Here is a 22,683-nt window from a genome sequence, read left to right on the forward strand (position 1 = left end):
GTTCCAAAATCAGATTATGGTGATGATGGCAAAATTGTAAATATACTAAAATTGGAACTGTACCTTTAAAGTGGGTGATTCTTATTGTATTTAAATTATATCTCAAGCTGTTAAGGGGAGGAGGAGGATGCATAATAAAATAAGGCATTTTATTTCTTTGGTGTCTTTGAAGACTAAATAGTATGACTTCTTAGATCATTTATCACTTTACAAAAAAAAAAAACCCACTGCTTCCATGTTCAGATCTAACACTTAACAAGACATGAAAGTAAAGTGTCATTGAGACAACTGAATATCATCGAAGGCCCTGGAGACAGACCTACGAAAATATGTGCATTTTCAAGAAATGTGTACTAAAACAGACCCACAGAATACGGGTTCGGGACGGCCACAAGGGGAGTTTCCAGAGGCTGGCCCTGTCTCTGTCCCATCCTGTCCCAGAGGGCTTGGTATTTTCCTGGACCCACACCTGTTTAGCTTCTGGCTGGTTCCTGGGGCCTCTGGCATGGCTCAGGAGGAAAGCCCAAGTATCACGGGTAGGGGGAGATGGGAAACCCCGGAGCAAAGGATGAACAAGTATTTCCCCAAAGAAACTAAAAATTCAACGAAACCTTGTGAAACAGCAGCCTCCCCACGTGCATGGGAATCGCAAACTGATGGACCTTAGGGTTCGGTCTGCTCCTCCCATAATTAACAATGATCTCAAAGCTTGAGCAGTAATTGGCAAATAGAAACAGGCAACAGGACTCCAGGGCCCACACCGGGAACTGCTGTCATGCGCGCTAAGCTTGGGCTCTCCCCTTGGTAGGAGGCTCTTTCTTTCCTCTGCCCAAGTTCAGAGGCCGGGGAACCTCGGTTCACCCGCCCACGCTCACCCACCCGGGCAGGGACCATGCGCCTGGCGGGCGCTGTCTCGCGCGGGGTGCAGCGCATCCACGAACGTCCCTGGGATCCGGGCGGCCGGGCCGCCAACGTCCCCCCGGGGTCCCCGCGCCACGCGAGCCGGCTCCCACCTTGCTGCACCATCTCCAGGACGTCTGGGTCGCCCATCTTCGCCAGCTCGTTGATGACGCTGCCCGAGGGGGAGACGGTCGACCACTGCGACGACTTTTGAAATGCGGTCTGGAAGCTGAATCTTACGGTGGGCCGCCGTGCTTGGGACGGGATCAAGAGGTCCTCTTTGTAAACGTGGATCTCCTTGGGTTCCTCCGGTCTCGGGGGCGTCAGCCCGTGAGGCTTCTTATCCTGCCGGTACTTCCACTTGTTCGGGTTCTTGATGCTCAGCTTCAGCGCCCTCTCCCGGTAGCGCCTCTTGGACCGCTCCCAGTACATCTCCTGGATCGTGCCGGGATGAAAGCTTCCCGGCTTCCACCAGTGCTGTCGGTTCTGGCCCTCCCGCGGCTCTCCCCGCCTCTCTCTCCTCCCCGCCAGCTCTCCGCCCCTCGACCCGCTGGGCTGCGGGCTACCAGGCTCCCTCTCGCTCCCGCCCCCTGCCTTACTCGGCCCGGGCTCCTCCGCGTCCCATTCTCCTTCCAGGCCCGCGGCCGCCTCCCGGCCCTCTTGGTCCGGCAGTTCGCTTCTCAACTGGTCTTGCTGGTCCCATCCCACCGTGTTGGCGCCCGTCCCGGGCTCCCGGTTCTCCTGGGCTGCCGCCTCCCCTCTCTCCGAACCACTCTCTGTTGCCAGCCGACGGGCGAACTGCGCCCTCAGCCTGTCGGTCAGGTCCTCGTCCATCTATCTGCCCGGTCCTCCGCCTAGAATGGGCGGCACTCGGAGAGAGCCCCCTTCCCGGTTGAGGAGTTATTTTTTGTCGGGTGAGAAAAAACCTGCCTTCCTAAAGGGGCCCCCACCCCTTAAAAGGCCGGCGCGTGGCCCGTTCTGCGAGATTCTAGCAGCCCCTCCTTCCGGAATCCTGCGCAGGTAGCCGCAACACGGTTGGTGGTGGTTTAGTATCTAAGTCGTGTCCTACTCTTGCTACCCCATAGGCTTCTCCGTCCATGGGATTTCCCAGGCAAGATTACTGGAGTAGGTTGCCATGCCCTTCTCCAGGGGACTTTCCCGATCCAGGAATCAAACCCCAGGTTTCCTGCATTTCAGAGGGAATCTCATCTCACACAGTTGGTGGAAAGTCAAGTTTGTCCTAAATTCGAATTCAGCCTCTGCCCCTTGGAAGTTAGATGGCATTGGTCAAGTTTCTTCAGGAGACATTGGCTTGTTTCTTCAAGAGAACCATTATTAGGACCCACCTCGGGGATTTGTGAGGGGCACATTGTACAGTGCCGTTGTAGTTGTAATGAGTTAAGAATTCAGATGCTCTCAAGACGAAGCCATTTTGCACTGAGCCCTGCTCCATCTCAGAGTTTCTTAGTAGCTTGAGCATTTCGACCTCAAGCAGAGTGAATGGTCACACTCTTCACAGGCTCCTCTGAATTGATTTATGTCTTTGAGACCTTAACAATACCAGCTCCCCAATAATTGGGAGATAAAAATTACTGTCTAAAAGAGGAAAATAGATAAGTGGTGATGAACTAAGGGTGAGGTAGAGGTCTGAGCTGAGGGTCTTGAGAGTGCTAAGGAGGGAGTGACTGAGTTTGGGGCAGGTATGGGCACATTTAAGAATAAGAACATAACCAAGGAAGACTTGACCTTTTTGAATTTTCATGTTACTCTATTTTTCCCCCTTCTATTGACATTTTTGAGCCTAGAAGTATCTTTTACAGATGAGAAAATAGGCCTGCGAGAAGTGTTTTGGTGAAGTCAATGGTTAACTGTGGAACTGGAAATCATCTCTTTTTTTCCTATGCCTTGCTGTCTGTTCTCTTTCAGACTATAGGCAATTGCTTACTTGATGTGTTTTGGAATGGTGTTTGAAATGTTGGTATTTGTCAGGCAACCGAGGAGTATATACTCCTCGGTTCTGTCTCAACACAACAAAGATTTGGAGTGACGGACATTAAAGCCCTCAGCATGTCACAGCTCTTGGGTCTTAGACCGTGTTATAGCTCTCAGGTCTCGAACGGACTATGTTATACCTCTTAGACAAATCAGTGTTACAGCTCCGTATTACAGCTCTATTTTATTTAGATAATAACAGGAAAATCCATCCTCGAGGCGTGAGGGCATGTCAACCCAAAGATGTGCAGAGAAGAGCGCCCAAGCACATGGGAGAGAGAGAGAGAGAGCTAGCTTTGGCTCCTCTTTTTATATGTTTTCTTTCCCCCTGGACCTGTCCTATGTAAATTGGGCCAGCCAGGAGTGTTGTTTGTTTTACCTGAGGTCCTCACTCCAGTCCTCAGACCTTCCTTTGTTCTATATTCGCAGGCTTTTCTCTTCCTTATCTTTTAGACACCGCCATTCTGGACTCCTTTTCCCTATTCTAACTACCTAACAGTATTCATAAGTTAAGCCGTAGACTTACATGTAATTATAATAAATTGGTAGTTACCTGACAAGTGTTGGTATTTACCTCTTGACTAATCTTTGTTTAAGTCTAATAAAATGTTTACCATGTGATTTGTGTTCTTCCCATATACCAGCTACTCTGCTGGGTGCTGTGGATATTGTGATTTAACACACGGTACAGATTTTGCTTTATGTAGATTAAATGAAAATAACAACAAAATAATTTTCCTATAATTTTATAGACTTGTATATTTAATATTTCTTGATTCTGCACCGTATTTGAAGTGACATATGAAAAAGACATTTGATGATGATTTTGTGCAAAATTGAATATTTTGATGCAGATTTTGCTGATATTCATCTTCTCTAATCTTTGTTTACAAAAAAGTTGGATCTTTCTTGTGTTCTTTCGATAAAGGTACGTATTTTTTCCATAATGCCTGAGATCTTGAGACATTTTCTCTGTATTTGTATCACTGAAATTCTTTATCTTGCTTATCCATTCATAATTTTAGGATCTGTCAGTTTCTTCCATTGCTACACCCCACCTCTTTAAACTCAATCTTCAACCATCAATTTCCAGAATTATGTTATGAATAATGAATACATATTATTTTAATGTAATTGAATACACAGTTAAGTGTTGTATTGAGAGCAGAAAGTTATCTTTTTTAGCCCTCCAAATTATTTCAGCCTTTGTTTCCAGATTATTCACCCTTCGTTTCAGTGTTATTGCATCATTTGGTAGTGCCTTTTTATTTTAATTTGCCTTTTGTGTCCTATCCTAAGGGAGGTCTGCAAGTGTTTAAATGACAATAGAAACACAGCTGTAAATACAAAAATTGTCATACTTTGGGTCCTAAACTGTCAAATGATTGCTTAAAATATTTGTTTGCCAACTGGTAAGTAGGCTTCCCTGGTGACTTGGTGGTAAAGAATCTGCATGCCAATGCAGGAGACATGGGTTTGATCTATGGGTTAGGAAGATCCCCTGGAGAAGGAAATGGGAATCTACTCCAGTATTCTGGGAAATCTCATAGACCTGGTGGGCTCCATGGGGTCTGTGAAAGTGCCTGACACGACTTAGTAGCTAAACGACAATAACTAGTAAGTAAAAGTGTAGATTCTCTGTAGAAAAAACTCTTTATGAGTGTCAGTATATAATACATGCAAGCCTGGGCTGTGTGAAAGTTAAATGTATAAAAATGAGCAACAACTGCATGTGAGTATTTTTTTTTATTCTAGCAGCCTCGTTAAATAGATGGGTTTAAGGCTAAAGAGGACAAGTTCATGAGCTACACTATGGAAGCCAGGAAGGATCTTGGAAAGTCATGCAATGAATCCTTCTCCCTGCTGGTATTTAAAGCAAAGATATGGTGCCTGCAGGCTGTGGTCTGGATCAGTCTGCTTTCTTGGTATTTCTGTGCCAAGGCTTCAACTCCTACAGTAAGTGTTCTCCTTTTGGGCTACTTGGCATTCATTTATTTTTTAACTCCTAAAATTTTAAGTGACGCTAGTGGTAAAGAACCAGACTACCAATGCAGGAGACATAAGAGACATGAGTTTGATCCCTGGGTCGGGAAGATCCCCTGGAGGAGGGCATGGCAACCCACTCCAGTATTCTTGTCTGGAGAATCCCGTGGCCAGAGGAGCCTGGCAGTCCATAGAGTCACAAAAGAATTAGGTATAACTGAGGCGACTTGGCACACAGCACACAAAAATTTTACTTAGTCCATATATTTTCAGCATCATTACAATCCACATAAAATGGCCTGCTCTCAGGTATGAATCTTTGAATCAGGAGTCGAAAGAGCTGCATGTCTCTGTCCCTTAATGAGCTAAAGGGCATGATGACCTTGAACAGATGATTCTGCATCCCTCCTTCCTTGCCTGTGACTATTAAGGCTCTTAACCTGTTACACCCATCTCCCAAAGTTGTGAAAGTCAAACAAATCGTATGCATGAAAGGATTTTGGAAACAGTAAAAATGTAACAAACATGAGAAAGTTTTATTGACTGGCAGAGGTAGTTATAGATTTGACAGTAGGTAGGGATACTAGTTGTGGGGTGTTGTTTCCTCCACCCAACAAAAATGCCATTTCAACCATTTCTCTGAGATTTGCAGGCATTTTCTGACCCTACACAGATTCCTCACCACTAATACTGGTGTCAGTGGAGGGGGCCAAATCTCCTTATTTGTAATATTTAAATACTGCAATATTTGTTTCTTTGAATCCTGATTATTTAGGTCCTAGACTTTTTCAGTGAGCCCTAGCCCTATCTACTAGGACTGCCTACCATCTGGCATTCTTCCTTCTCCTAGAAAAACTCACTTTACAGGCTGGCCTCTGGGGCTATTATGATCATCAGAAACACCAGTACAATTTTGAGTACTCACATGCAACCTTACCATTTGCCAATGTAAAGACTCAGGGTGGCATGTCTACTGTGCCCTGTAACTAGAAAGATGCAGTTGGTTCCCAGTCTAGAGAGATGGGGAACTGTCTCAGCAAAAGATGAGAAACAAGAATGTTTTCATCTCTCTCATGACAGCTTGCAACAGCCCCTGAGATCATAAATGATGTGCTTCTTCTGCTGTCTGCAATGATTTTTTTTTTAAATCAGAGGATGATTGCTTTACAATGTTGTATTAATCTCTGCTGTACTAACAGCATGCATCAGCTGTGAGTATTCTCCTAGATCTTCTCCCCCTTGAGCCTCCCTCCTACTCACCGCCCCTTGCCACCATCCAGCTTCTCTAGGTCATCACAGAGCACCAAGCTTAGCTCTGCCAGTGACTTTCTATCACATGTAAGGGGACATCTAACCATCTTTCTTACCAGTAGGCTTGTAGCACTATCCTTACATGATCCAGGCCTAGTTCCCACCTCTGCTATCGTATTGTAGCCATGCTGTCTCGTTGCTGTTCCGCAAACTGAGTAAGACTTTTCCCATCATTTCCCAAGCACTTTGTACTCACTGTTTTCTTCTCCATAAAGATCTTTACACAGATATTTGATGGTTCACTCTCTTCCATCATTTTTCTATCCGAATGAAGAATTTTGCTGACCACCCTGAGTCAATAACCTCACATTACTATCCTCTTAGCCCAAAGTTTTCCTTTAGAGCCATTCTTTCTGACTTTGTATATTTAATTGTTTGTGCATATTTATTTTTGTATAAGCTCCCTGGAGGCTGAGGTTTTCTCAGTTTTCTTTTCTCATATATCAATGGCACTTAGAATGGCATAGAAAGGTTCTCACAAATATTTGTTGAATGAATGATTTGTCAAAGGTTTATCATCACATTTCCTATTCCCTGAGTCACTAGCTGTCTTCTTCATTGCCCCTCACTTTCCTGCATCTGGGAGAATAATTGGATTACACACTTGCAGTGGCTTGTGGCTCAATGCCATTCTAATAAATAATTTTCTAATTTTGAAAAAAAAAAAGCTCTAAAATTTACATAAAGAAACAACTAGAATCAGCAGAGATAGAGACAATAGTCAGGACTTTGCCTCACTATCTGAGCACCAATCTCTTGGCTGCTCTTTGAAAATAGAATAGACCTTTAGCAAGCAGTGGTGGCAGCCACAAGGGAAGCCCAAGAATACTGGAGTGGGTAGCCTATTCCTTCTCCAGCAGATCTACCCAATACAGGAATCAAATAGCAGTTTCTTGCATTGCAGGCACATTCTTTACCAACTGAGCCATCAGGGAAGTTCAAGAAGAGAGCAAAGACCCATCTGTGCTCTAGTGCTGCTGTGTTCCTGTATTAACAAGTATCGTTTGGTGTAAAGCAATCACATCTTCTTGTTTAAATGCCAGATGCTTAGGATTGTAATTTGTCTTTGGCATATACATACACAGGAGATGAAAAATCAAATGAACCCATATGGTCTACACTGGCTGCATCAAATAAAAATCTGGATCTTGGACCTTGAATGGGGATACCTATATTACTATATTTCCCTTTCCTCTTTCACAGATAAAGTTTTCCATCAGGAAACCTACACCCACTGGCTCTGCATTTTCTTTACCATCATATCCCTTTAGAACCTCATCATGCCAATGGAAGAAACTGTTTCCTTAAAGGTTATCCTTCATTGCCTTCTATTAGCCATTATATCCAGCATGTCTCTCCAGATCTTCACAATGGACCTGTGCCACTCTGAGTCTCCATCCATAATTCTGACATAATTCTGACTCTCTTACTCTTCTGGAAACATGATATGTGAGAAAGAGCAGGCACGTTACAGTCAGACATTCTGGATCAGGCAGACCTGTCCAAGTATGAAGTGACTGCGTAGCCCTTAGCTAGTGGGTTAACTTCTCTAATCCTTAATTTCCTCATCTCTATAATAGAAACAATCGTATCCACCCAACAGTGTGGTTATGGAAAATAATAGTGCTAAGTCCTTGGCACAAAGTATTCATTAAAAGGATGTCAGTTTTCATCTTTCCTTTGTACTTTCAACGATTTCCTTGAAATTGGAAGATGAACTTCTTTCAGCAAATTCTCCCTTGTTATTCTCGTTTACTCTTTTTTTTTTTTTTTTCATTAACTATCTCTTCTTTGAGGCTCCCACTCAAATATCCAGCTCCACACTAAGTGCTCATTGGAAAGTTCTAAAGTCTTAAGTCACTTGTATGTTTTAATATTAGTCATCTAATTTGAATAAATGCAAGGCTAAATCAGTCTTCCTCCAAACTAATTCAACTTCCCAATTCTACCACTTATTTCAAAGTCATCAGGATTATCTCAAGCAGGTGATTAGTAATTATAATAGCCACTGTTATTCATGTAAGTATTAATTACTGTGCTTTGGATATATTACTACACTGATTCCTCATGATGATGTGAGGTAAGCAACTTATCATCAGACATCTCTGTGTGTATTGCACAGCCTGGCTCACCTTTTCTTTTAAAATTTACTGTATTGAGGTATAATATTTATTAGTAATTATATTAATAATTAAAATCATTAATGTTAAGTGTGCAATTAAATAACTTTATGACATAAATAGTTATGTAACAATCACCACATTCACAAACTGGAACATTTGCCAAAACTATTCCACACATTTGAAGTCAATTCCTTTATCTAATCCACTAGCCTCTGGCAATTACTGATATTCTCTCACAATTTTACAGCTCACCTTTTTATTCCAGTTTTTACTATAGCAATTAGTTATGTGTATGTGTAGTTTGAAAGAAGCTTACTTTGACTCTACAGAGTATCTCATCCTTTCTGCCCTGGTTTTTCTCCACCACCATGAAGTAGGTTTCCTCCACCCCACACTATTCTGACACACGTGCAAGCCTTTAAGCAGGAGAATGTTAACACAACATAAGGCAACTCTGACCAACTGGGAATGAAGGATAAATACACCCCTTTTCCATTGTCCCTTGGAGAGGCAATTCTGAGGTGCATTTAACTTAACGCTTCAAGGGTTCTGCAGAGGGATCTACCTCCATTCGCCCTTGGATTGCCTTGTCTTCCTTTCATGTTTGTTCATGTTTGACTCTTCCCAGCCTTCCTTAAGATCATTTCCCAGAAAAACCTTCCTGTCTAGAAGTCTTACCTTGGGCTCTCCTCTTAGGGGAAACCCAAGCTAAGACAGAATTATTATTTTTATCCCCATTTAAAAAATATTTTGTAAACTAAGGCTTAAAAAGGTTATCAGTCCACAATTGCATAGCTATTAAAAGAGCAAGAGCTTGGACCCAGAATAGTCTGATTCCAAAATTTGTGTTCTTAATCACCACATAGCTTTTCAAGGTGGAAACTAAAATCAACTTTGATTCTGTGCAGTATTTTCATAGTGTACATCTAAATTGCCAGCATTCTGATATTTATTCTTTTGAAATGTCTCACTCTTCAGTTACTGAAAATGACTTCACCCAGCTGGAAGTCGCACTGGGTAATTTCCTACTGCTTTCACTTCATAGCCTCCCTTTTTGCTTACTATGGCAGCCTGATAGTTGATTTTCTTTCTTCTCATCAGGCTATATTGTTCATGGTTAAGTGTGTTGGCTCTGAGGCCTGATGAAACTGATCTCAAATCTTAGCTGTCTCAGTCCTTAACCAAGTGATATTTGATGAGATTCTTAACCTCTCTGAGCCACAGTTTCTTTATTTATAAAATGGATAAAATAACTCCTAACTCACAAGATTGTTTAGGTTCAATAAATATAGTAATGCGTATGTTTTCACTTGTTCAAATATTAAACCATGGGGTGCCGTCTTCACTTCATTGCATTTGTTATTATTGGTGTTGTTGAGCTGATTTTAAGTGGTAAAGTTTTGAGAAGCTGGAGCCTTTTATTGTTAAATATGTATTCATTCCGGGATTTCCCTGGCAGTTCAGTGGTTAAGACTCAGTGCTTCCACTGCTGGGGGCACTGGCTTGAAGTAGTTGGGGAACTAAGATACCACGTGCCACACAGCACCGTCAAAAATTTTTAAAAAGTAAAAAAAAATTATATATATATATATATATATTCATGCCTTTAATTTCTATGAAGGAATTTATTTTTATTAGTCTAATATTTTTACAATATATGAAGCAAACAAAAATTTCTGAATTTTGAAATCATGTATGTCATGCATAAAGATGTCAATACAAATATTGCTTGAAGTAATGGAAGGAATTCTGAAGACCCAGCAGACTCACATTATTGATTAAAATGGTCCATTTTGTAGCATTCAGATGATCTTCTGTGCTGTGGCAATGAAATAAAAGCTTCCAAGAAATAGTAATTTCCCATTAAAAGATGATATGCTTGGATTTAAATATGCTGTCATCCAATTCATATTCCTTAAAATAAATGACAACCCCGATTGAAATTTTAAAGGAGTCCTTAAAACTTGGGTTAAATAGAAAACCAAACTTGACTGAAATACAGAAGCGTCTAGTTAGTGAGAGCATACAATTTTGTACAATGACATTTGTCAAGCCTTTTATAAAATGTTTGTGCAAACTTTGTCTATTTTCAAAGTACCTAATTTGGTTACAATTTCAACCATAAGTACAAAGAAAATGTAATTAAAGTGTGTCCCTCTCTCAATGGTTACATCTGGCATTTTATGTACCTAATTAAATCCTCTTTCTAGTACTCCACCCAATGGCTACGTGGTTATAACCAGAAGCATAAGAAGCATCAAGAATATATTTGACTGTCCCCAAATCACGAGCAAGCTTGTAACTGAGCCTGCTGTGGTTTGTAATTTCATGTTTTAAGAAGAAAGTTCTTAATCACATTCTTTATTTAGTTCCCCCAAGCTAGATACTTATTTGTAGTTGCAAGCAGTCACTCCCACCCTGCTTGATTACATACCTGCTGTACATTCAGGGGAGGACTCTATCCCCAAATTGCCAGAAAAGTCATCTTCAAAGACAAAGAAATGGGAGTCTGTAAAAGAAAAACAGGCTGCTTCAAAAGTTAACTGATCAATATCTGTTCTACTGAGGTCAGAGAAGTTCCTGGAGATGGACAGAGAGGCAGAGAGCAGAGAGGTACTCTGAACAGATTTTTTATCTGTGATTATTCCATTATTTGTTCATTGATCTCACCTCTTGTTCCACAAGGACTCGAACTGTGTCTCTTACTCATTACTGCATCCACCAGAGGCAAGCATAGGGCTCGACATATGAATATTCAGATGAATTGATATCCCAGTGAATCTCTCCTTCATTGTTTTCCTCTCTGATCCTTTCCTTCATGAGGATTTTTTCTTTTCTAACTAGACCATAGTCATCTGAGAGCAAAGATCGTATCTCATATTTCTCCAAGATCTTTCCAATGGTATTCCATTCAAATCAGTGTCCATACCTGTAGGATGTTAAGCTGTGAACTTGAGAAAGTAAAGGAAACGTAAGGAAGCAAGAATGAGAGTGAACAGTTGTGATGAAATGGCAACCCACTCCAGTGTTATTGCCTGGAGAATCCCAGGGACGGGGGAGCCTGGTGGGCTGCCGTCTATGGGGTCGCACAGAGTTGGACACGACTGAAGTGACTTAGCAGCAGCAGCATGCACGGCACATCTCTGAGTATACATTGAATTACGTGCAAATCCCAAATTTGGTCTGTAAACTCTATATTAATTTCATATGGCTTCACCCAGCTACTGGAAAGTGAGAAAAACTGAGAAACCAAGGGAAAAACTCGAGGCATTTGGGTAGGCAAACTGAAGTCTAAAGTATAGCTCTATTACTTACCAGTTTTATAATCTTGCACGAACTTCCAATTCTTGTTGGATTTCAGTTCCCTCAGTTGTGAAATGGGTCTATGTCTTTTTTTGGAGGGTTGTTGTGGAGATTAGGTGAGTGGAGAATTTAAGACTCTAACCTATTTTTTATTAAAAACAAAAACCTATTACAGACCAATAAATGTATCTCCTCTCCCCAGTCATTTTGTGCAAGTATTGTAACATCTCTGTAACTTAATCTGCTTATCTGAAAAACAGGCGAAACAGATAAAGAGGGGTTCATGATCATAAACACTATATTATAATTTTAAGTTAGTTCCTAATTAGTTTTTATAATGGCTTTAAACTCAGCTCATTTAAAAATCAACAGTCTTTCATACAATATTATATGGCACTTATATAGGACGTAGAAAAAAAGGATATGTGTGTGATGTGTGTGTGTGTGTCTGAGAGAGAAATAGAAGGAAAAGTTTTCTGTGTCTGGGCTTGGCTCACCTGTTTTTTTCTTCTCAGTGTATGAATGAGTGGCTATTACATGTCACCCTTCATAAAGCTTTGTGTGCCTAACCTTCATTTAGTTAAGCCTCAGGTGTTTATCTCTGAGTCAGAGCTCACATATCTGCTCAAACTATAGGGTTAGCTGTTTTGAACAAAAGAAGGTTAATAGTAAAAGAACATGTATCATTTTCTTCATATTTAGGGATCTTTCAGTCATTTTATTCAACTAATTTTAGTTCTGACTCTGGTCTAAGGACTTTATATATCATTTAATCTAATACCTCGTACAATATGCACTCTTGTCCCTCTTCTCACGAGGAAACTGGGGTGCAAAGGGTTTCAGTAACTTGCCCACCGTTACACAACAGGTAAGGGCTAAAGCCAGGATTTACATGGAGGTAGGTAAGCTCGAGAGATTATGCTCTTCCTCTCTGCACTTTTTGGCTGCCTAATGGTTTACTAACTTCATATATTACAGCTGAAAAGCCTTACTGCCTAGCTAATGTGTTACAGCAAAAGTGATTACCAATTCGTATTATGTAAATGACCATGGAGGATGCCCTGACAAAAATAACTCTCTGCCTGCCTGTCATTGCTTCAATAAAGTTTCATTTATTTGTATCACAAGTTACCTCCTTTAAGATGTATGAAGGTTGGACTGGGGCCAGGAAGGAGAGAAACGAAGCCCAAGAGCATTGGAGATCTACTCAGAGGGCATGACTAGATTTGGTGCCTCAGTACGAGAAAGACAGAGGGGACGGAAAGGAACTTCCCTGTTAGGTAAATTGTCATCCCCATAAGGCCCTATTTGTGAACAAGAAAACTGAACATCAGAGAGGTTAAGGACTTGCCCATGGTCACAAAGCTGGTAAGTAGCACAGCGTGGATTGGAAATTGTGTCTAACTAAGCCCATGTTCAAGTGCTATTTCCTCCAACACCCTTCTAAGGAAGAGGAGAAACGGGGGAAGTGGTGTATCTAGGGACTTAAAAGGTGAAATAGAAGAGTTTGGAGAAAAACCTCTTTTTAAGTTTCTAAGGGTGACCTGTTCTTCAACTGTTTTTTCCTATTCTTTTATGAATTCATATCAACTTTTTATCCCTTATATTCTGCTCTACTCACTGTGTCGATTGCCTGTGTTGTACAACGTACTATGGTGGTGGTTTAGTCGCTAAGTTATGTCTGACTCTTACGACCCCATGGACTGTAGCCTGATAGTCTGTGGGATTCTCCAGGCAACAACACTGGAGTGGGTTGCCATTTCCTTCTCCAATGCATGAAAGTGAAAAGTGAAAGTGAAGCCGCTCAGTTTGAATGGCAGGAGAGGAGGTAGAAGGGGCAAGTAGGTGTGTTTTTGTTAGACTCTAAGGGGTCACTTTGAAATGTGTGAATTTTACCCTTTCACTTTTTGTAGATTATCCTCTCTATTTTGTGTCTTTGGCCTTCAAACTTCCCAGTAAGGAAGAACCCAATTGAATCGATTACTCATCACCTTTGTTATTTGTATTAAGAAAATGTTTACTCATCTGATAGATAACCCTCAAAATCTTGGTCACTTAGTCCTGAGTGAAATGGAAGTACATTTCTTACTCCATGAAATTCCAAAATGGTGTTCCTGATCACTGTTAGGGAGCTCTATTTTACTTAATCATTCAGGAACTCAGACTGATAGATGATTCACCATCATCATCCTGTATCTTTCAACTTTGCCCTGAATCTAGATATCCAGACTGGAATATGTTAGGGAGTTGGGAGAGAGAGGTGAATGGGTGACCTCTTGAGAGGGTTTATGGGCCAGCTGGAAGCGATGTGCAGCATTTCTGCTCACAACTAGCTATATGACCACACCAAACTGCAAAGGGAAGTGGGAAATGCTGCCTGCACGGTGCCCAGGAATAAAGGAAACAGTTCAATCAACCTTGATCAGTGCAGTGAATTGTCTGAGGCTGTCTTTCTTGGTAAGTAGCTGAGCACAGTGTAACTGGCAGCTGTTTTAAGGCTTCCTACCTATGCTGTGTGTGTGCTGTGCACTAAGTCGCTTTAGTCGTGTCTGCCTCTTTGTGAGCCTATGGATTACAGCCCTCCAGGCTCCTCTGTCCATGGCATTCTCTAAACAAAAATACTGGAGTGAGTTGCCATGCCCTCCTCCAGGAGATCGTCCTGACCCAGGGATCGAAACCCAGTCTCCTGCATTGCAGGTGGATTCTTTACCCACTGAGCCACCTGGGAAGCCCGTCCTACCTATGAAAGGTGGATAAAGACCAAACATATTTTGAAAACCAAAGTTCAACTAAATGTAATTTTTTCTAGAAAATGAAAAAACACTAAAATTTTGGTAATACAGACTACAAAAATTGCCTTGCCCAACTGGGATTAACGAAAAAGGAAGGATTCTCAGCTGAAGGAACACTTCCATAGGACAGGTCATTGGTTGAACAGTGTCCTCACCAATAGGTATATTTAAGTCCTAACCCCTGATACTTGTGAATGAGACCTTATTTGGAAATAAGACTCTTTGTAGATGTAACAAAATTGTGTATCCTGGGATGAGATTGTTGTGGCTTTAGAAGTTATTTCACATGGGGCTTCCCAGAAGAATCTGGGAAGTAGTAAAGAATCTGCCTGTAGTGCAGAAGACACAGGTTCAATACCTGGGTTGGGAAGATCTCCTAGAGAAGGAAATGGAAATTCACTTCAGTATTCTGCCCTGAAAAATTCCATAGAGAGAGGAACCTGGTGGGTTATAGTCCATGGGGTCACAAAGAGTCAGACACGACTGAGCACAAGCAAGAGCTACATGGAAAGATAAAGCAGAAAGGAAGTAGATTTCTATGTTAATTTTATCCTCGGTCAGTACTTCCAGTGTACTCCCATGTCCCCTCTGTCAACAAGGTATCTTGCCTTCTCATTTTCAGGGATCCTCAAAGAGCACCTGTCAAACATGCTCAAAATCCATCCGCTGTCTCTGTTCAGCCACAAACAACAGGTAGCGCCTGCTGTATCTCACTCAAGTCTCCCTTGTCAAACCCAACGTTTCACAGTCGCTTGAGGGAATCTCAGTGCACCTGTGATTATACATGCATGTAGCTAAAATAAAGGTGCGGAGGTCCCTGGAGGTCAAAGCAGGAGTTTTAAAATCTGTTTATTTGGTTGTGCTAGCTTTTAGATGTGGCAAGCAGGATCTTTCCACTCTGGCATGTGGGGATCTTTTTTTAGTTGCTGTATGTGGGATCTAGTTCCCTGCCCAGGGATTGAACCCAGACCCCCTCCATTGGAAGCTCAGAGCCTTACCACTGGACCACCAAGGCAGTCCCCTGCTGCTGCTGCTAAGTCACTTCAGTCCTGTCCCACTCTGTGTGACCCCATAGATGGCAGCCCACCAGGCTCCTCTGTCCACGGGATTCTCCAGGCAAGAATACTGGAGGGGGTTGCCATTTCCTTCTCCAATGCATGCATGCATGCTAAGTCGCTTCAGTCGTGTCTGACTGTGCAACCCTATGGACAGCAGCCCACCAGGCTCCTCTGTCCATGGGATTCTGCAGGCAAGAATACTGGAGTGGGTTGCCATTTCCTTCTCCAATTTAATTGCTAAGTCATGTCTAACTCTTTGGAACCCCATGGACCATAGCCCACCAGGCCCCTATGTCCATGGGATTTCCCAGGCAAGAATACCAGAATGGTATTCCTTCTCCAAGGTAGTTGCCAACACTGGGTATTTTAAGCAAGGGAGGGGAATGATCCTCTGCTCAATTTTCTAGCAACTGAGTCCCATAGGGGCAGTGCCAATTCCTCAACTCTCACTAGGTCCCTCATGGTAGGGCCTCCTTCATACTCTGGTCCTAACTCCTCTCTTGCCCAGGAGCTCTCATATGACCCAAGAGGTGTGATGGGCAGCAAGCATGGTCCCGGTGCCTCTATTCTTTCCATCGTTTTTATTGACTTGACACCTCATTCTTGAAAAAAAGAAAAAGAAAAAAATACTATTCTTCCAGCCACAGAGAACTTTTCTGTGAGAGAGGACTGTCATCTAGCCACACACACCTCTACTCCAGGCAATACACAGATCTCATAAGGAGAAAAGTAGAAGGGAAAAAAGAGGATGATTGGTGTAGAGCATATTTGCAGCTGTCAGATATCACACCTCCTCTCCTGAGGTTGATCCTATTGTGCTAACGAGCCATCAAAGATTTTGAACTGGTAGTTCAGCTTATATGTGACTTGCTAACATATTTCCAGTGCCTAGGGGAAGTTCATGTCTCCTAGTCTTGGTGGGGTATTAGTTGATGAGATATTTATAAGGTATAGCTGGCAGACTTTGGCTTGGTTCAACCACAGGATTTGGGTTGAGGATGGAAAAAAAAAAAAACAACTAGCATCTGGTGATTGCAGGAGCCCTGTAAAAGAGGCTTCAGGAAAAATGCCAGCCTCCATTTGTATCTGCTCATTTTGTCCCTATAGAGGCTAAAAGAAGGCTTAGTACAGGAGAATGGATTCCAACTGCAGCTTAGGAAGAAAGCCAAGGACAATAACAGAGGAAAAGGAGGATGAATTAGTTTGAGGAATGTGTTTAGGGTTAGAAACAGAGAACTAGAAGGTGTTGGGGAAATAACTGTGACATGTCAAATATATACACAAATATATTCAAATATATATATTTACATACATATTTATTTCATGGGGTAGCTTAACAGAAATTTACTTCTTACAGTTCTAGAGGTTAGAAGTCTAAGATAAGGTGCTAGTAGGTTCGGTTTGGTTCAGTTTCTCTTGAGGCCCTTCTCTCTGCCTTGCAGATGGCCATCTTTTCTCTGTGTTCCCACATGGCTGTCGCTCAGCGCACACATGCCCCTGGTGTCTCTCTGTGTATCCAGGTTCCCTCTTCTTACAAGGATACCGGTCATATTGGATTAAATTCCACCCTTTCAGCCTTATCTTAACATTTTAACTTTTTAAAGGCCTTATCTCCAAATACAGTCACATCCTGAAGTACTGGGGCTTTAGAGCTCCAACATATAAAATCTGGAGCAAACACAATTCAGGTCATGACAGATGTATATTCAGGATAATGAGCAAGCATGATTTCATGTACCGTTGAAGCACTAATTCATGTTAATCTATCACTGTCTCTTAAATACTTGTTTGGTAGAAGTAAATAGTGCCTAGCCCTGGATGGTGTTTGGAATGAGTCAATACTTTTCAGCTTTTAAAACCTTATTACATTCATGTTTACAAAATATTAGTTCAGTAGTTAGAATTTCGCATTTTCAGATATCCATCAAGTGATTCAATTGTTATTGAAAGACAAGACTTCTTGGACTTGTCTGGTTGTCCAGGGGTTAAGATGAATGCCAAGGCAGGGGACATGGGTTCAGTCCCTGGCTGGGGAAGATTCCATGTACTGCAGGGCAGCTAAGCCTGTAGGCTGCAACCACAGAAGCCTGTGCGCTCTACAGCCCATGCTCTGCAACAAGAGAAGCCATTGCAGGGAGAAGCCAGTGGATTGCAGCTAGAGAAAACCTGCAGATAGCAACGAAGACCCGGTGCAGCCAAAAATATAAATAAACATTTTTTTAAAAGATAAGACTTCTTACCTCCCTCCATGCTAAAGTCTGTAGATGGCAGTTGCCTGCCCTTAGGAAAGAGCTTGTATGATTGACCTCTTCATCCCTCTGCCCTTCCCCTAATTCACTTGCCAACTGATGTTTCTGGTTTCCGGGGGCAAAGCTGAGGAGAAGAAAACTAGTAGAAGTGAGAAAAGACCCTGTTTTAGTCAACTTGTGCTACTGTTACAAACACCACAGACTGGGTATCTTGAACATCTATCTATTTCTCACAATTCTGGAGACAGGGAGTCCCAGATTAGGGCGCTGGCCAGTTCAGTTCTCGGTGAGCGCTTTCTTCGTGGCTTGTAGACAACCACCTTCTCACTTTGTTCCCGTACGGCCTTTCTTCAAAGTATGTGGGAGGACAGAGAGAGATCTCTCCTCCTCTTCTTATAGGGGCACTAATCCCATCATGAAGTTTCCATCCTGCTGACCTAGTCTAAATCTAATTATATCCCCAAGGTCCTGCCTCAAAATATAGCCACACTAGGGGCTTGTGTTTCAGCATAGGAACTTTGGGGAACACAAATATTCAGCCCATAATAGGCAGAGGCATCCTGGCTAGGCTGGATGGCTTTATGATCTTAGTTGCTAGCAAATGTTATTGGCTCCTTCAGTTCAGTTCAGTTCAGTTCAGTCGCTCAGTCATGTCCGACTCTTTGCGACCCCATGAATCACAACATGCCAGGCCTCCCTGTCCATCACCAACTCCCAGAGTTCACTCAGACTCATGTCCATTGAGTCAGTGATGCCATCCAGTCATCTCATCGTCTGTCATCCCCTTTTCCTCCTGCCCCCAATCCCTCCCAGCATCAGAGTCTTTTCCAATGAGTCAACTCTTCACATGAGTTGGCCAAAGTACTGGAGTTTCAGCTTTAACATCATTCCTTCCAAAGAAATCCCAGGGCTGATCTCCTTCAGAATGGACTGGTTGGATGTCCTTGCAGTCCAAGGGAATCTCAAGAGTCTTCAACACCACAGTTCAAAAGCATCAATTCTTCGGTGCTCAGCCTTCTTCACAGTCCAACTGTCACATCCATACATGACCATAGGAAAAACCATAGCCTTGACTAGACGAACCTTTGTTGGCAAAGTAATGTCTCTGCTTTTGAATATGCTATCTAGGTTGGTCATAACTTTCCTTCCAAGGAGTAAGCGTCTTTTAATTTCATGGCTGCAGTCACCATCTGTAGTGATTTCGGAGCCCAGAAAAATGAAGTCTGACACTGTTTCCACTGTTTCCCCATCTATTTCCCATGAAGTGGTGGGACCGGATGCCATGTTCTTCGTTTTCTGAATGTTGAGCTTTAAGCCAACTTTTTCACTCTCCACTTTCACTTTCATCAAGAGGCTTTTGAGTTCCTCTTCACTTTCTGCCATAAGGGTGGTGTCATCTGCATATCTGAGGTTATTGAGATTTCTCCCGGAAATATTGATTCCAGCTTGTGTTTCTTCCAGTCCAGCGTTTCTCATGATGTACTCTGCATAGAAGTTAAATAAACAGGGTGACAATATGCGGCCTTGACGAACTCCTTTTCCTATTTGGAACCAGTCTGTTGTTCCATGTCCAGTTCTAAGTGTTGCTTCCTGCCTGCATACAAATTTCTCAAGAGGCAGATCAGGTGGTCTGGTATTCCCATCTCTTGAAGAATTGTCCACAGTTTATTGTGATCCACACAGTCAAAGGCTTTGGCATAGTCAATAAAGCAGAAATAGATGTTTTTCTGGAACTCTCTTGCTTTTTCTATGATCCAGCGGATGTTGGCAATTTGATCTCTGGTTCCTCTGCCTTTTCTAAAACCAACCAAGTATAATTAGCTTTGTAAACATATTTTTTCAAATAGTACAACTTAGAGGGACAAAAAGAACTAATCAAATAACTTTAAATAATATTTTAGTAACTTTTGAACCATACCCTTATTCTAAAGACAAAAAGAACTATAAACTAATTTTGAGCTCTACTTGGTAAGTTTACATTTCATAGTAGCAAGAGGGTCGCAATTTAGAAACTACTTTTTTGTGTATTGCAGTGTTAAGCTAATGAGTAAAGACACTGATGACCAGAGTTGTAGATCTTGAAGAAGGGAGATACCAGTATGGAATAGAGAAAGGCTACAAAGAACTTCATAGTATCAGATTAGAATTTTCCAGGGTTGAAACAGGAAAAGTACAAATGAACTTGGACCATCTTATGGTGCCCTAAAGCTGAAACTCCAGTACTTTGGCCACCTCATGTGAAGAGTTGACTCATCGGAAAAGACTCTGATGCTGGGAGGGATTGGGGGCGAGAGAAGAAGGGGATGACAGAGGATGAGATGTCTGGATGGCATCACTGACTCGATGGACGTGAGTCTGAGTGAACTCTGGGAGTTGGTGATGGACAGGGAGGCCTGGCGTGCTGCGATTCATGGGGTCGCAAAGAGTCGGACACAACTGAGCGACTGAACTGACTTAAAGTAAGACAGTGCTCAAAAAAAAAAAAAAAAAAAAAGGTGGGATTGTGTCCAAAGGACAAAGGGCAAGCCTGAAGGGGCTTTCAGCGGCCAAAGCTGGCACAATTGAAATTTCAAAATAAAAAATTATAGTAATGAATTGTAACCCATTGATAAGTAAATGAGAGAGAAAGGAAATCTTTTAATAGTAGAAGAATGCCAACTACTAAAAGTAGAAGGGATGATGATATTAGAAAGTCACTGTTTTGTGATTATGATAGCAATAATTGATTTAGACATGAACCATCCATCAAAGAATGATAGAACCATAACATAAAGTTTAAAGGGAAATAGGATATGTACATATCTCAAAGTATTTTACCAGAAATTACTTACTAGTCACCAAAAATGGGGCATCTGATGTGATTCACTGAGGAGAAAACATTACTTCATTAGTATCCCAGACAAAATTGTACCTTGAATTGAATTATAAGAAGAAAAAAAAGAATACAAATTGTTGCGAGACATTATACTTAAGTAATTAACTTATGGTCTTTCAAGAAATCAGTGTTGCCAGAGACAAAGAAAGCCTAATAAACTGTTCTAGATTAAAGGAGACTAAGGGCTTCCCTGGTGGTTCAGACGGTAAAGGATCTGCCTGCAATGTGGGAGACCTGGGTTCAATCCCTGGGTTTGGAAGATCCCCTGAAGAAGGAAGTGGCTACCCCCTCCAGAATTCTTGCCTGGAGAATTCCACTGATAAAGGAGCCTGGCAGGCTACAGTCCATGAGGTTGCAAAGAGTCGGACACGATGGAGCAGCTGTCACATAAAACATAAACACATTATATTATTCAATGCTGGTTAAGTACTTAAGAAAATAAGTACTCTGATACACCAATGATGTGTATGTCTTGATGGATGATTGGCTGGATGGATGAATTGAAAGACAGGTAAACAGCAAAATATCATCTAACCTGAATACTTTCATTTCTTAAATGTATCCTAATAAGAGCTGTTTTTACTTTTCTTGTATCTTTTTAGAAACTTTGATTTTTTTTTCTAAGATAAAATGTACAACTATTCCTTTTCTCTAAGGGCAGTTTTGAATTTCTTTTCTCTAAGGGCAGATTTGAACAGTTGCTAATCCAGGAATGAAAGGCGTGCAGAGTCAAGGGAGAAGCAGCGAAGAAACAGTAGTGCAGCCGTGGAGCAGGGTCCTGACTCCTTCTCAAGGGAAACACAGAACAATGTCTTTAAGCTCTTTGTGTAACGAAAGCTCAACAAATGGAAGATGTCAGCATTCTTCATACCAGAGAAGACCCCCCGAGGCCAGACTAAAAGAACCAGAGAAGCTCATCAAGAAGATTGCCTGAGACCACAGGAAACTCAAACAGGGGCTCTGTATCAACCTAGAGGGTTGGGGTGGGGAGTGAGATGGGAGGAGGGTCAAGGGGGAGGGGATATATGTATACCTATGGCTGATTCACGTTGAGGTTTGACAGAAAACAACAAAATTCTGAAAAGCAATTATCCTTCAATAAAAAATAAATTAATTTTTTTAAAGAAAAAAAAAGAAGAAGATTGGTTTGTGCCCACTCAAGAAAATTTAGAAAAGATGAAAAATTTAAAAAGAAATTACCATCTATCTGTAACCCTACTATAGAAATCTAACAACCATTAATAAAAGAACATTTTAAAATTATATTGAGAACATATTTTTATATAGTTTTATTTCCTATTTAAAAAATTTAACATTATGTCATAATGTCACATGTCACTTAATAATTTCTGAATAAATTTTAATGACAGCGTAATATTCAGTCTATGGCTGAAATAGCAGTTTATTATACCATTTTCTTTACTATAAGGTATAAGGCTTGTTTCTACTTTGCTACTATTGTGTTTCTCTAGCAAATGTCTGTACATTCATATTTTACATATCTCTCATTTTCTTAAAGTATAATTAAAATGAATTTTCAGCTTAAAAAATCTCTCTGTCTAAACACATGCATCTTCATATTGTTTTACGGAATTTGTTTTTTGGTATTTGTCTGTTTTGTTTGACCATTATAATACCCTTGCCAGTGGTGTATGACAGCGTCTGTTTTACTATGCACTTACTAGCATTAATACTTCAGTTTTGGTTCTGTTATATACATATTTTATATATATATATATATATAAAAAAGAGCAGACAAAGTGAGAGAGTTAGAGATACACATCAATATATCATACTAAAGGTATAAAGCTGGACCTGTAAATGGAGATGTAAATAGAAATAGAGGCACAAGTTTAGAGGGAGGGAAAGAGGAAGGGAAGGAGAGAGACACAGAGAGGATAGCAATGAAATATATGATGTAAATATAAATTTCCCTTCATTTTAAGATTCCTGAGAAAGAGACCATCTTTTCTGTTTGACTTTTATTATAATTCTTCTGATAATAATATGATTCTCTAGGTTAACGTAAATACTTGTTCTCTTAAAGTAGCATATGTGTTCTATAGAGAAAGAATTTTTTAAGAGTACATATACTAT

The 22,683-nt window shown here is 41.3% G+C and overlaps 1 protein-coding gene and 1 long non-coding RNA gene across 4 annotated transcripts in view; one reads left to right on the forward strand and one right to left on the reverse strand.

Moving 5' to 3' along the window:
• ANO5 (anoctamin 5) overlaps window positions 1-1,385 on the reverse strand; it is a 93,150-nt gene extending 91,765 nt beyond the window's left edge. Inside the window, exon 1 of the mRNA XM_070365069.1 lies at window positions 1,014-1,385. Within this exon, the coding sequence (XP_070221170.1) occupies window positions 1,014-1,332 (319 nt within the window). The 5' untranslated portion in view covers window positions 1,333-1,385. The remainder of the gene's footprint in view (window positions 1-1,013) is intronic.
• LOC138986227 (uncharacterized) lies at window positions 1,001-22,157 on the forward strand. Of its 3 annotated transcripts, none has more exons than XR_011463086.1 (3): window positions 1,001-1,141; window positions 4,651-4,848; window positions 21,270-22,155. It is a non-coding gene; the product is annotated as an uncharacterized lncRNA (long non-coding RNA). The 3 variants fall into 3 exon arrangements; XR_011463088.1 differs by having other exon boundaries at window positions 1,111-1,251; window positions 21,270-22,157; XR_011463087.1 differs by having other exon boundaries at window positions 1,113-1,251; window positions 4,648-4,848; window positions 21,270-22,157.
• Window positions 22,158-22,683: the final 526 nt, after the last annotated feature.

This window comes from Bos mutus, chromosome 29 (genome assembly GCF_027580195.1).
Source record: "Bos mutus isolate GX-2022 chromosome 29, NWIPB_WYAK_1.1, whole genome shotgun sequence".
Classification (NCBI taxonomy): domain Eukaryota; kingdom Metazoa; phylum Chordata; class Mammalia; order Artiodactyla; family Bovidae; genus Bos; species Bos mutus.